At 43.8% G+C, this 15,107-nt stretch overlaps 1 protein-coding gene across 1 annotated transcript in view; it reads right to left on the reverse strand.

Moving 5' to 3' along the window:
- Positions 1-861: 861 nt before the first annotated feature.
- Positions 862-15,107, reverse strand: part of LOC141058323 (phospholipase A and acyltransferase 2-like) — a 53,323-nt gene continuing 39,077 nt past the window's right edge. Inside the window, exons 3-4 of the mRNA XM_073554533.1 lie at positions 3,977-4,236; positions 862-2,732 (exon numbers count right to left, since the gene is read on the reverse strand). Of these exons, the coding sequence (XP_073410634.1) occupies positions 2,631-2,732; positions 3,977-4,236 (362 nt within the window). The 3' untranslated portion in view covers positions 862-2,630. The remainder of the gene's footprint in view (positions 2,733-3,976; positions 4,237-15,107) is intronic.

Raw genomic sequence — 15,107 nt, forward strand, 5'->3', positions numbered from 1 at the left:
TTTAAAGGGTCTATCCAATAAGGAAGCACGGCCATTACAATATTAGCAGGACAAAAGAACAGAGAATGCTGGGATTGATGGTAGCACTAGCTACTGTGATGTATAACTAGACTATGTGACCTAAAGTATGTAGGCATCCCTCTAATTAATGAATTCAGGATTTTCAGTTACATTTGATGGCACTTAAATCGTGTTTGAAGCTACATTTCCAGTAAACCAGCCAAGGAGAAAATGAAGTTATATTCTCCCTGCAGCCACTTGGAGCAGTGCATTGTTACAGTCACCACTCGCTACACAGTGTAAATCCTCCCTGCACATTGACAACCTGCTCTGCGCACACTGCACACACACACTGCAGAGCGAACCGTCACTCAAAGTGCCAGGAGTGATTACAGTGCACTCACTGCATTGAGAGCAGTGACTGTAAACTCCCTGCACATAGACAGCCTGCTCTGTGCACACTGCACACACACTGCAGAGCGAACCGTCACTCAAAGTGCCAGGAGTGATTACAATGCAATCGCTGTATTGAGAGCGGTGACTGTAAACTCCCTGCACATAGACAGCCTGCTCTGTGCACACCACACATACACACTGCAGAGCGAACCGTCACTCAAAGTGCCAGGAGTGATTACAATGCACTCGCTGTATTGAGAGCAGTGACTGTAAACTCCCTGCACCCAAATGACTGGAAGCAAGCGGCTGTAGGGAGAATATAGCTTCATTTACTCCTTGTAGCTTTCAGTAAGCTGTCCAGATGTGATTTGCTTGCAAAGTAGCCCGATATCTTCAGATAAACATTTTTTTTGGAGGTGATAGATTACTGCAGGATCACAGACGAAGAGAAAATATCACAATAAAAATGATATATTTCTTTTATTAATAGATAAATACTGAAAATATTAATGCAATATTACATAAAATCTAATATAAAATGTAATATACAGTATTAGATAGCGGACAGAAAAATATAGATAGTTCTGCTCACAACTTTGGACACTTGTATTTTTTTTTTCCATTCATCCTGAGCTGCAGCCTGTATTCTAGAAGGCGTAGTCTGTAAAACTAGAATAAGATAAGTAATGTGATGTATTACAAAGTTATTTAAGCTATTGCTAGGTTCCGACCTCTGCACAGGAGGAATCACCAGCCTTGCCTTCTGTGGTCTCCCATTCAGTCCCAACCGCAGAGGAGGCTGCTCAGCAAACACGTGGTTCCTGGCATCTTGCTCAGGCTAGTGCGGTCAGGTTGGTTGCTGCTGCCACCTCTGGTCCAGCTTTAGCAATCCGCACTAGTTCGCAGAGAGCAGCTCCTGAGACTGTCCTTTTTCCAGCCTACTGAGAATGCCCGTGGGATGACCTCTCATTGGAGGTCGGAGGTCACATGCTCAGGTCCTCAAGCTGCTCGGATTGGACCATCAGGAAGGTCCCGGAAGGACGCTGCTATAAAAGGTTCGCATGGCCGCTCGGCCATGCACTAATATAGACTCTGATGGCTAGTTGTGTGATGTGATGACGGATGTATGAGACTGGTGACTGACTCATTATGAAACCCCTACCCTTGGTTGTGTATGAGTTAGGGTTTAGGGAGATAGATTATGCCACTACTGGCGCTGACTCAATGTGCCACAGAGCATCCCGTTCTCCACACGAGTGTTAGCACCAGTCAGCACAAGGCACCACTGGAGCGCATGTGCAGCAACGTTCCTCACCGTGGCGCCATGCGCAAGTCAAGCGCTTACCTCCCCGCTCTTGGTGGTTAGTGGCTTCTGCTAAACTGGTGCAGTGAACACGTGGTGTGATTATATTAATTAGTTTAGGCATCGCAGTTGTGGTGTTGAACTCTAGTGGGACTAGAGGGACTCTAACCCTGTGTCCTTGGGGCAGAGTCCTGTGTCTCATAACTAGTGTTCACCTTGCCGAGCCCTGTGAGGTTAACAGGCTCCGGCACTTGTGTTCTGCGGCTCTGTGCAGTAACAGAGTTCGCTCCTGTACACATCGAGTCAGCCTTTACCCCGCTGGTGTTCAGTCAGTGTTCGCCATTATCGAGCAGCAGTATACCATCTTTGCACGGTGGATTCCGGGTTGCTAACGCACCTTACTATTATATTTTATTTGGTGCATTCCGCCAACCCTAACAGTTATTATGTACATTATGAATAATAAATATAAGAATACACTTTCACTTAATATTTTATACTAATATTATTTACAATACTACCTTCATTGAAAAGCGTCATTGTTGCCAAAGCAATCCCAAAAAAACACCTTGGCGTCTTTTGAGCATCTTCTAAGCAGAAAGCAAAAAAAAAACCCAAAAGATCTCTGACTTGATGAGGCTGATGTATTTACACTGAAAATCCACTTGCGAATGGCTGTATAATCTGAATATTAAGACAGAAGACAGTTGCTGGAATCATAAAAATGTGCTTGTTATTATCAGTTAGGAACGTTTTTCAAAAGTATAATAACTGCGAATCTGGCATGGATGAAAGTAAATACAGCAGCTTCATCAGGTTTAGGAGATTTTATTGAAAAAAAAATGTAAGCAGTTTTTTTTGTGACAGATCTATTTTTTTAAAAACTCTGATTTACAAAAAATTGACCGGGCACAAACAGATTTCTATGTTCTCATTGGTTTTGTCTTCTGCTTCTGGTAACGACAGCTATGGCGGCCAGAACTGCAGCAAAGATTCCTCCTCCGACAGCCGTGTACACTGCAGCATTAGACACCTGAAACAAGGAAGAATTGATTTGTCTGTACGATGTAAATGATATAGAAAACTGCAAGACGCATTGCATTGAAACCAAAAAATTAAAGGGAAATGGTTGACCCAAACTTTCAGCATAAACTAACCACATAGTCTTATAAGGAGTATGGTTCCTATAAAGAGTATTCTAATTTCTGCCTCCATTCTCCAAAATTTGACGTTTAATGAAATATGCTAATTAGCTTGCTTGTTGCACCCTAGGTGTTGCCAAGAAGCTCTGTTCACTGCTCCGCCCACTGGTTTTGCATGTCTCCGCCTCCCTCACTGGTGATGGACAGCACTAGCCTGGAGCAGAGAAAGTGCTAAAAGGTGTACCAAGGCAAAACACAATAAAACTCATCACTATTTTTTTTTTCTTTTTATGGGTAACTTGTGAATCGGCCTATAAAAAATAGTCAAGTGACAAGTGATTGGCTCCAGAGTGGGGTTGTCTTCTCCAGGACATTAAGGACTGTTTGGTTCTGTGGTGGAAAAGTTCAACCCTGAACACCTTATGCTTCACAGTTTTTCTTTATTCTACCATTAAAGTTCCTTTAAAGGGAATCTGTCAGCAAATTTTTAATTTGTAATCTGAGTACAGCATGATATAGGGGCTGAGAGCCTGATTCCAGCAAAGTAACATTGCTGTCCTTGTGATACAATCACTTTTTTCTACTGCAGATCTAGCAGTGCTCTGAATGCTGAGCTGTGTATAACCCCACCCACACCAATGATTGGTAGCATTCTATGTTCACTGTGTAGGGACAGAAAGCTGCTAATCAGAGGTGGGGGAGTGGTTAGACCAGAAGAAACTGGACACCTAGTCCTGTAGTGATAATCTCCTGATAATAAAACACTGATTTTATTGAAACAACAACACACAGCCCAGTAAGTGACACATCGCTGGAATCAGGGTCTCTGTCCCTACATCAGTCTCATCTTGGATTATGTACCAAAAACGTGCTGATGGATTCTCTTTAATCTAAGAATTCTGTGTTAACTTATAACTTGGAAAATTAGATCAAGCAAAAGAAAACTCCACATATCAGAGAATTCTTCACAATTCCTGCACAAATAATGCATCCCTAAATCATGAGAAAACAATATATTTCCTGCAGTATGGAAATGAAAACATATTTTTTTTAATCAAGTTTTTTTTTGGCATCTGTACCCTGCTGTGTCCTGGCACTAATAAGATTGGCACTGTCTCTAGATAATGCACCATACCTGGTCAGAGAAGCCTTTTCCGTATCGCAGTTCCGTGGCAAAGTGTTCACAATTGGCGCGGGTAACACTGTACGGCATTGTCTGATCCACCAGCTCCAGGGCTGCCCGCGCCACCTTTTCAGGGGGATATGGTGGGATTTTCTCATCATACTTGTTATTAACCTTGTAGCAGCATCCCTTAGCCACATTCTCCAGATGATCTTTTCTGACTACTGCAGAGCCCCCAAAAGCAGATGACAGGCTGGACCCACCTTCTTGATCTGAAAAGATTAAGGATATTGTTAACCCCGTGATGGTCACTTTCAACTTACCGTGGTCATATAACAAGTGTATACTAAACACATCTATCTATATTTTAACTATTAACTTGTTTTAGACACCTAAACTATTCCATAATAAATGACTCAAACGTGTAAAGTTTGCCATAAAATAAACTTCTGACCAGTGGTGTAACTACAAAGTTATGGGCCCCTTTGCGGACTTTCAAATGGCCCCCCACCCCGGGTTGCCACTAGGAATTTCGGGGCCCCATACTGGCAACATTTTTGGGGCCCCCTTGAGACCAGCCCAGGCTCCATCCCTCGAACTGTCCACAGCCCCATTATTCCCATAACTCCACCCCCACATAGAGAATGAAAGGAGCGGAGGACAGGTATCTGACTTTCTACACCATAGAATATCATGTCGCCCCTCATATTAAATAACACAGCCTCCCCCATAGAATATAATGTACCCCCCATGGTATTTAACACAGCCGCATAGTATATAGCACCGCACCACATGGTATATAGCACAGCACCGCATGGTATACAGCACAGCACCGCATGGTATACAGCACAGCCCCGCATGGTATACAGCCCCCCATGGTATACAGCACTGCACTCCCCCCATGGTATACAGCACCGCATGGTATACATCCCTCCATGGTATACAGCACCACAAGGTATACAGCCCTCCATGGTATACAGCACAGCACCCCCATGGTATACAGCACTGCAAGGTATAAAGCACAGCACCCCCCAGGGTATACAGCACTGCATGGTATACAGCATAGCACCCCCTATGGTATACAGCCCACCATGGTATACAGCACAGCACCCCCCATGGTATACAGCACAGCACTCCCGCATGGTATACAGCACAGCACCCCCATGGTATACAGCACCGCATGGTATACAGCCTCCCATGGTATACAGCACCCCCCATGGTATACAGCACTGCATGGTATACAGCCCCCCATGGTATACAGCACAGCACCCCCCATGGTATACAGCACTGCATGGTATACAGTACTGCACCCCCCATGGTATACAGCACCCCCCATGGTATACAGCACTGCATGGTATACAGCCCCCCATGGTATACAGCACAGCACCCCCCATGGTATACAGCACTGCATGGTATACAGCACTGCACCCCCCATGGTATACAGCCCCCCATGGTATACAGCACAGCACCCCCCATGGTATACAGCACAGCATCGCCCCATGGTATACAGCACCATGGTATACAGCACAGAACCCCCATGGCATACAGCACTATGGTATACAGCCCCCCATGAGAACGGCCCCACAGTCCTGGCTGTACTCACATAAAAAAACACTCCTCAACTTCTCGTGTCCGCGCTGCTCCCGGCTCCTGTCTCCTGCTCTGCCTGATACACAGTGAGCAACAAATATGAACCTAGCACTCAACTTAAAGGTATTTGTAAGGCGGTTTATTGTAGTACACGAAAAAAGACGTTTCGGTCAATGTGACCTTCTTCAGTTACGTGTGGTATATAGATTGTGTAGAGCTTATAGGCATCTATCAGAAAGGACGATGGTGCTTTAGGCATTGAGGAGAGTGATCTCTCTAAGGTAATGAGCTTGTCAGTATATAGGAGAGGGGTGGACACCGCATCTGGAGGCACGTTTGCCCCTCTCCTATATACTGACAAGCTCATTACCTTAGAGAGATCACTCTCCTCAATGCCTAAAGCACCATCGTCCTTTCTGATAGATGCCTATAAGCTCTACACAATCTATATACCACACGTAACTGAAGAAGGTCACATTGACCGAAATGTCTTTTTTCGTGTACTACAATAAACCGCCTTACAAATACCTTTAAGTTGAGTGCTAGGTTCATATTTGTTGCTTTAACGGTTTGGGAACCTAACCTTAGCACCATCTTGAGTTGTGCTCACGGTGTTCTTTTGATACACAGTGAGAGCGCGATGACATCATTGCGCACCTGCTGTGTCATAGGCAGAGCGGGGAATGATGGGAGGAGTGTCGGCTGACGCTTTCCTCCATCATTGCTTTGATTTGTAGTTCAATGCGGGGGGGGGGAGTCGGCGCTGACATGGTGCATCTCCAGGGTCGGTCTGGCCTTGTGGGGTGCCAGGGAAAAACCCAGTGGGCCCTTGCAGGAGAGGGGAGAAAATTTATTTTAAAAAAAGTCGCGGGCCCTTTAAAAGCGCAAGGCAGCTTGACGGCCGGGATGCCCATACAGTGGAGAGCACCGCAGGGTCAGGGAGCTGGAGAACAGCCGGTGTCGCACAACAGCGTCACAGGCAGGGTCGGCATTAGGGGTAGGCAGCTGTCTAGGGCCCCCGCTCCCCCAGGGGCCCCCAGCTAGCGGCACATCATGCTGCCGCTATGGGGCCCCTATGAGGCAGGGGACCCCGCCTGCCCCCAGTGCCGACTCCCCCCGACACCGCATTGAACTATACCAGCATCATAGACGCTGGTAAAGTTCACAGCAATGATGGAGGAGAGAGCACACTCACTGTGTACCAGGCAGAGCAGGAGACAGCCGGGAGCACCGCGGGCACGAGGAGAAGAGGTGAGGAGTGTTTTTTTTAAATGTAAGTGATTGTGGGGCCATTCTCGGGTGGGGGGAGATGCGGTATACCATGGGGCAGTGCTGTATACAATGGGGCTGTGCTGTATACGATCATGGGGCAGTGCTGTATATGATCATGGGGCTGTGCTGTGTGCAATGGGGCTGTGCTGTGTACAATGGGGTCATGCTGTATACCATCATGGGGCTGTGCTGTGTACAATGGGGCTGTGCTGTGTACAATGGGGCTGTGCTGTGTACAATGGGGCTGTGCTGTATACAATGGGGCTGTGCTGTGTACAATGGGGCTGTGCTGTGTACAATGGGGCTGTGCTGTGTACAATGGGGCTGTGCTGTATACAATGGGGCTGTGCTGTATACAATGGGGCTGTGCTGTGTACAATGGGGTCATGCTGTATACCATCATGGGGCTGTGCTGTGTACAATGGGGCTGTGCTGTATACCATCATGGGGCTGTGCTGTATACCATCATGGGGCTGTGCTGTATACCATCATGGGGCTGTGCTGTATACAATAATGGGGTTGTGCTGTAAACAATGGGGCTGTGCTGTATGAAAGATAGAAGTGGATCCAGCTTACTCACAGGGCTTATTTAAAAATTAGAACATTTTTATTGGATGATCCTTAAAAAATTCAAAATGACAAAACAGACATCTCAGATGGCACAGCAATGACAGGGGGTGGTGTGTAATGAGACCATACGCATTTCGAGCAACACGGCTCTTGAGCACTGGTTACAAAGTGAAATACAAACAAGGATTAAAATATACTAATGCACTAATGAGGAAACACAAAACACATGGGAAGGTATAAGGAAACAGACAATGACAAAGGAGCAAGGTGCACAATTGCAAGCAGCGCAGTGAAGGATTGAAAGACAAGAAAAGATATGTTACAAAAAATTCAAAATATACTTGATATGTATCAGAAAAATGTATGTGTATAATTTGATCTGGAAAAAAAAAAATCACCAAAAAGAGGATGATAATAACCTGTACTGCATCAATACCAACATTATTCACAATAGGAAACAACCATGTTAACCCCTTTCCTACAATGGATGTAATATTCCGTCCATGTGACCCTGGACCTAATTCCCATGGACGGAATATTACGTCATAGCGATCAGCGGCGCCCACGTGGTGAGCGCTGCTGATCGCGGCCGGGTGTCAGCTGATTATCACAGCTGACACCCGGCACAATGTGTCAGGGGTGGTCACGGACCGCCCCCGACACGTTAACCCCTTGCACAACGCGATCAAACACGATTGCGGTGTACCGGGGGTTAAAGGGAAGCATCGGCAGGGAGGGGGCTCCCTCCGTGCTTCCCTGAGCCCCCCACAGCAGCGCAATGTGCAGCGCAGGGGGCTCTTTCCCTGCAGGTCCCCGGATCCAAGATGGCGACGGGGGCCTTCTGGGGCCTGTAGGGAGCTGGCTTCCTCAGTGCCTGCAAAGCACAGGCATGAGGAAGTCTGCAGCAGTGCCTGTGACAGATCGCTGATCTGTCACAGTGATCTGTGATGTGACAGATCAGCGATCTGTCACATGACAGTTATGTCCCCCCTGGGACAATGTAATAAAGTTAAAAAAAAAGGTGTAAAAATAATTTTTAAAAATTCGCTAAATAAATAAAAAAATATATATTCCCAAATAAATTCATTTTTTGGAAATAAAAGAAAAAAACAATAAAAGTTCACATATTTGGTATCGCTGCGTCCGTAACGACCCGCCCTATAAAACTGTCCCATTAGTTAACCCCTTTAGCGAACCCCTTGAAAAATAAAAGTAAAAAACGAAGCAAAAAATAATGATTCATTATCATACCGTCAAACAAAAAGTGCAATAACGCGCGATCAAAAAGACGCATATAAATATCCATGGTACCGCTGAAAACGTCATCTTGTCCCGCAAAAAACGAGCCGCCGTACAGCATCATCAGCAAAAAATAAAAAAATTAAAGCTCACAGAATAAAGCGATGCAAAAATAATTATTTTTTATATAAAATTGTTTTCATTGCATAAAAGCGCCAAAACATAAAAAAAGACCTAAATGAGGTATCGTTGTAACCGTACCGACCCGAAGAATAAAGCCGCTTTATCAATTTTACTGCAGGCGGAACGGTGTAAACGCACCCCCCAAAAGAAATTCATGAAACGCTGGTTTTTGTTCATTCTGCGTCTCAAAAATCGGAATAAAAAGCGATCAAAAGATGTCACATGCCCGAACATGATACCAATAAAAACGTCAACTCGTCCCGCAAAAAATAAGACCTCACATGACTCGGTGGGTCAAAATATGAAAAAATTATAGCTTTCAATATGTGGTGATGCAAAATCTATTTTTACAGTAAAAAGCGTCTTTTAGCGTATGACAGCCGCCAAACATAAAAACCGCCATAAATAGTAAATCAAACCCCCCGTTATCACCCCCTTAGTTAAGGAAAAATAATAAAATAAAAAAAATGTATTTATTTCCATCTTCCGGTTAGGGTTAGGGTTAGGGTTAGAGGTGTGTTGGGGTTAGGGTTGGAGTTAGAATTGGGGGTTTCCACTGTTAGGGCACATCAGGGGCTCTCCAAATGCAACATGGCGTCTGATCTCAATTCCAGCCAATTCTGCGTTGAAAAAGTCAAATGGTGCTCCTTCCCTTCCAAGCTCTGCCATGCGCCCAAACAGTGTTTTACCCCCACATATGGGGTGTCAGCATACTCAGGACAAATTGCAAAACAACTTTTGGGATCCAATTTCTCCTGTTACCCTTAGGAAAATAAAAAATTGGGGGCAAAAATATAATTTTTGTGGAAAAAAATGATTTTTTTATTTTCACGCCCGGGCGTTATAAACTTCTGTGAAGCATTTTGGGGTTCAAAGTGCTCACCACACATCTAGATAAGTTCTGCAGGGGGTCTAGTTTCCAAAATTGGGTCACTTGTGGGGAGTTTCAATAGTTTAGGTACATTAGGGGCTCTCCAAAGGCAACATGACACCCGCAGACCATTCCATCAAAGTCTGCATTCCAAAACATCACTACTTCCCTTCTGAGCCCCGACATGTGCACATACAGTGGTTTTCTCCCACATATGGGGTATCAGCGTACTCAGGACAAATTGGACAACAACTTTTGGGGGCTAATTTCTCCTGGTACCCTTGGGAAAATAAAAAAATTGGCGACTAAAAGATCATGTTTGTGGAAAAAATACGATTTTTTTATTTTCATGCCCGGGCGTTATAAACTTCTGTGATGCAGTGGGGGGATAAAAGTGCTCACCACACATCTAGATAAGTTCCTTGGGGGGTCTAGTTTCCAAAATGGGGTCACTTTCAACTGTTTGGGTACATCAGGGGCTCTCCAAACGTGACATGGCGTCCGATCTCAATTCCAGCCAATTTTGCATTGAAAAAGTCAAACGGTGCTCCTTCCCTTCTGAGCTCTGCCATGCGCCAAAACGGTGGTTCTTCCCCACATATCAGAAAACAGCGTGCTCAGGACAAACTGCACAATAACTTTTGCTATCCAATTTCTCCTGTTACCCTTGGTAAAATGAAAAAAATTTAACCTGAAGTATTTTTTTTGTGAAAAAAAGTTAAATGTTCATTTTTTTTTAAATATTCAAAAAAATTCCTGTGGCGCAACTGAAGGGTTAATAAACTTCTTGAATGTGGTTTTGAGCACCATAAGGGGTGCAGTTTTTAGAATGGTGTCACTTTTGGGTATTTTCTATCATATAGACCCCTCAAAGTGGCTTCAAATGTGTTGTTGTCCTTAAAATTAAAATAGTGCTGCAAAAATGAAAAATCGCTGGTCAACTTTTAACCCTTATAACTTCCTAACAAAAAAAATTTTGGTTCCAAAATTGTGCTGATGTAAAGTAAACATGTGGGAAATGTTATTTATTAAGTTTTTTGTGTGCCATACCTCTGTGATTTAAGGGCATAAAAATTCAAAGTTGGAAAATTGCGAAATTTTAAAAATTTTCGCCAAATTTCCTTTTTTTTCACAAATAAACGCATGTTATTTGAATGAAATGTTACCACTAACATGAAGTACAATATGTCACGAGAAAACAAGGTCAGAATCACTGGGATCCATGGAAGTGTTTGAGTTATTACCTCATAAAGGGACAGTGGTCAGAATTGTAAAAATTGGCCCGGGAGTTAACGTGCAAACCACCCTTGGTAGTGAAGGGGTTAAATTAGCACACACAAAAAAAACTTTTTTGAAAATTGAAACATATATGTTTTGGTTTTTTTTCTACTTTCTTCCCTCCTCTCCTTTTCTCTTCCTTTGCTAATAATGCAGCATAACTTCTCGTCTGAGATTTAACCCTGTGGGGGCATATGTGCTCAGTAAAAAAATCCGGTATGCTTCTTTGTTACGTACCACATCAGTGAGATTGCCGCCTCGAATGTGTTTGGGTATATGATCGATAGCATAAGCTCATAAGCCTGTTTTGCTGCGATTATGACACTCAATAAAGTGTTTAGATACATGTGACATATTTATGTCAGTGGACTCCTCAATGTCATAAAGATGTTCTCTGATTCTTGTCTTGAGCTTATGGATGGTAGAACCAACATATTTAAGGTTGCAAATCGAACATTCCATAATATATACCAGATGGTCACTGTTACAGTTTAGGAAGCTCTTAATACTGAATTTATTGCTGTGATCATGTTTGTAAAAATGGTTGGTTTTGAAAGCTACCGTACAGGTTTTGAATGGAGACTGACCGCATTTATAAAAACCTTTGAGGGATAGCCATGTTTGTGATGTGGGCCTATTATCATAAGTTACATGTAAGCTAGGTGACAATGCATTTCCTAAGGTTTTTGCTTTCATTGGCACTATTTTAATACCATCTTATCTTTCAAAATGTCCTTAACTTGTCATCATACAATCTTTCTCCATCGGAATATAGTCTCCTTTCTAAAGGAATGAACTTTGCTCCATTTGATCACAGATTGGACATTTTCAATACAATTAAAGACATAAATAAATTTAATAAGGACTTGACTGTTAAAAAGCACTTTTGGTCAGAGGAATCAATAATTACCAGCTCCGCTGAAGTCATTGTCACTGAATTTAAGAATCTTGCATTTTGTGAGCAGCAAGCATTAATTGATCTGAAGCAGTTAAATCCTTCTCAGAATGACACCCTGGTCAATAAAGTAGCTGGTTTTGTTACTAAGAACCCAGAATTCTATCCAGTTCAAAGTAGAGCACCTGCAATGGACAAGTTCCAAGACATTGTTACTAAGGCTGGTTTCAGACTAGCGCATTTTACATGCAGCACATGGCGCCGCTAAGCCCCGCCCCCTGCCCTCCCCGTCCGGTCATTTCCTCCTACTATCGCACATGGCCGCATGCGATCTGCGCACCCTATCTTTAGCATAGGGTGCGCAGACCGTGCGCTAGTAGGATTTTTGCGTGCACTGTGCACTTTTGAAGGTGCGCCGGTGTGCGCCGAACACACCATGTTGCATTTATCACCTATTTCTATCAGACCTATTGTCTCAGGCATAGGTTCATTAAGCGAGCATCTGGGCGCATGGCTTGACAGTGCATTACAGCCCTTAGTATGTCGCATACCTGTTTTTTTGCAGGATTCACGCGATGTCTTGTGTATGTTTCAAGATTTTCCATGGTCTCATGAATACACCTGGATTACATGTGACGTCTCCTCACTATACCTGCATTCCACAACATATAGCAGTTCTGGCCATCCAACATCATTTAGACAGGTACAGTGTATACACAGCCGAATTAAAGGAATACATAAAAGCTACACTCTCTTTTCTACTCCAACATAATTATTTCATGTTCAATGGAAAGTTTTTCCTACAAATTAGTGGAGTGGCAATGGGGGCCAGATTTTCACCGACTGTAGCCAATCTAACTATGGCGTGGTGGGAGGAGTGCTATGTGTACACGTCTTGCAATCCTTTTTCTTCGTCTATAAAATTATATGCCAGGTACATAGATGATATGATTATTGTTTGGGCGGGGGAGACTTCAGAGATTAAAAATTGTATTTTTTATTTAAATGATAATCAGTTCAATCTCCATTTCACATGTAATCATCACCGTGAGAAAATCACTTTTTTGGATTTTGAACTTAATGGTATTGATGGCTGTGGTATTGTCAGCAAAACTTACAGGAAATCTACTGCTGGCAATACAATACTTGATGCACGCTCTTTTCATCCTTCTCATGTAAACAAGGCAATTCCTGTAGGCGAATTTATTAGAGCAAAAAGAAACTGCAGCTCTGCTGTAGGTTTTCATAATGAGTCTGAAAACATCAAACAGCGCCTCTCCAAACGACACTATCCCAACTGGAGTCTGAACAGGGCACATAGAATCGCTGACAAGAAGGATAGGACAGATTTACTTAATAGGCCGGGGTCACACTAACCAACGCAAAATACGGTCCTTTTTTTTCATGCATAATACGGATGAATGACCCCTAAATAGTGCTCCATATGTCATCCGTAAGCAAGGTGTGGTCACGTATTTTGCGCATGTCAGCATCCGTATGTAATCCGTATGGCATCCGATTGCCGAGATTTTCTCGCCGGCTTGCAAAATGGACTCATAATGGAGCCCTGTTATGAATGAGTCACCGAGGAGGAAAAAACAAAAAGCAATCTAAGCCCAGAAAACCGGAGAGGTTGGTAACTAGCAGATTGCAGACCCCTGATCCTATCCACAACAACTAGCAGTAGACGTGGAGCGTGCCTACGGTGGTCCTAGACGCCTCGTCACGGCCGGAGAACTAAATAAGCCTAAAGAAAGAAAGGGAAAATCTAAACTGCCCCAGAGCAGACCCCCAAAGCAATAGACAGCCCCCAACATGTATTGTCGGTGAAACAAGATGAAAACACAGACACAGGTAGAAAGATAGGCTGAGGAAACGATGGGGCCCACACTAACTAGAAAGGACAGGAAAGAAAAGCTGCTGTCTGCAATCACGCAAAAAACCCAAAAAGAATGTCCAACACGTCTGATAGAAAAAGACCCTGAAGTCACTAGACTTCAAATCACTATATCAGCACTCAGGTATATTCTGAAGGCAGAGCAAAAGAGATTAACTGATCAGAGACAAAATGGGGATTCAGCTGAGTCCCAGCCAGGGCTGGCTGAACACAAAAACTAAGTAAACCAGACAAAAACTCATATGAACAATAGCAGAGAAAACTTAGCTTTAGGAAGGCAGTAACCAAACTGGAAACTAGGAGCCACAGTCAGGAAAAATCACCAGCAAGAAACTAGGGAGTCGGCTGCCTTAAATCCAATCAGACTCCTGATGTCCAATCGCAGTCCTGCTCCTCAGGTGGCCGGTCTCTGCCATTTAGATCAGCTTCAATACCTCCCTTCACCAACAGAGGGAGTCCAGATAGAGAACTCACTACTCCTCTGTCAGCACAGCCAGCTCCATAACCCTCACCAAAGGCCAGAGGCAAACCCGAAAATGAGCTCACAACAGAGCCCTCTGACAGGGTTTCTAACAGAAACGAAAGAATAGATAGACACATATAATGCATTTAAAGGTAATGATAATCAATAATATACACAATGAATATAGTCGAAAAAAATTTATTTTTCTACATAGTCTCCTAACAAGTCTATACATTTAGTCCATCTCTTTTCTAAACTTAGAATTCCCTTCGAAAAAAATTCTTTATCTTGACCCTCAAAAAACTCCCCAACAGCGGTTATCACGTCGCTATTGTCGTCAAATTTCTTGCCCCGGAGGTGTTCCTTGAGCCGAGGAAAGAGAAAGAAGTCACTGGGGGCTAGATCTGGCGAATAGGGGGGATGTTCCACCAGTTCAAAGCCCGCTTCTTGAATGGTAGCCATGGCAACTGCAGCTTTGTGAGCCGGTGCGTTATCTTGGTGAAACAGCACTCCAGCCCGCAGTTTGCCGCGCCTCTTCTCCTTGATAGCCTCCCGCAATCTTCTTATTTGTTATGCGTAGTAGGAGCCCGTAATAGTGGCTCCCTTCTCCAAATAGTCCACCATAATAATTCCTTCAGCGTCCCAAAAAACGGACGCCATAACCTTCCCTGCTGAGCTTGACACTTTGAATTTCTTCGGCGTCGGTTCCATGTCATCGATTGTTGTTTAGTTTCGGGATCAAAGTGGTGGATCCAGGTCTCATCCATGGTCAAAAAAACGTGACAAAAAATTCTCCTTGTCTGCTTGGAACTTTTCGAGATTTGCTATTGAAATGTCAACTCGTTTCTTCTTTTGCTCGTTGGTTAACATTTTTGGCACCCAACG

This window comes from Dendrobates tinctorius, unplaced genomic scaffold (assembly GCF_039654945.1).
Source record: "Dendrobates tinctorius isolate UK_male_01 unplaced genomic scaffold, ASM3965494v1 ptg000211l, whole genome shotgun sequence".
Classification (NCBI taxonomy): Eukaryota; Metazoa; Chordata; class Amphibia; order Anura; family Dendrobatidae; genus Dendrobates; species Dendrobates tinctorius.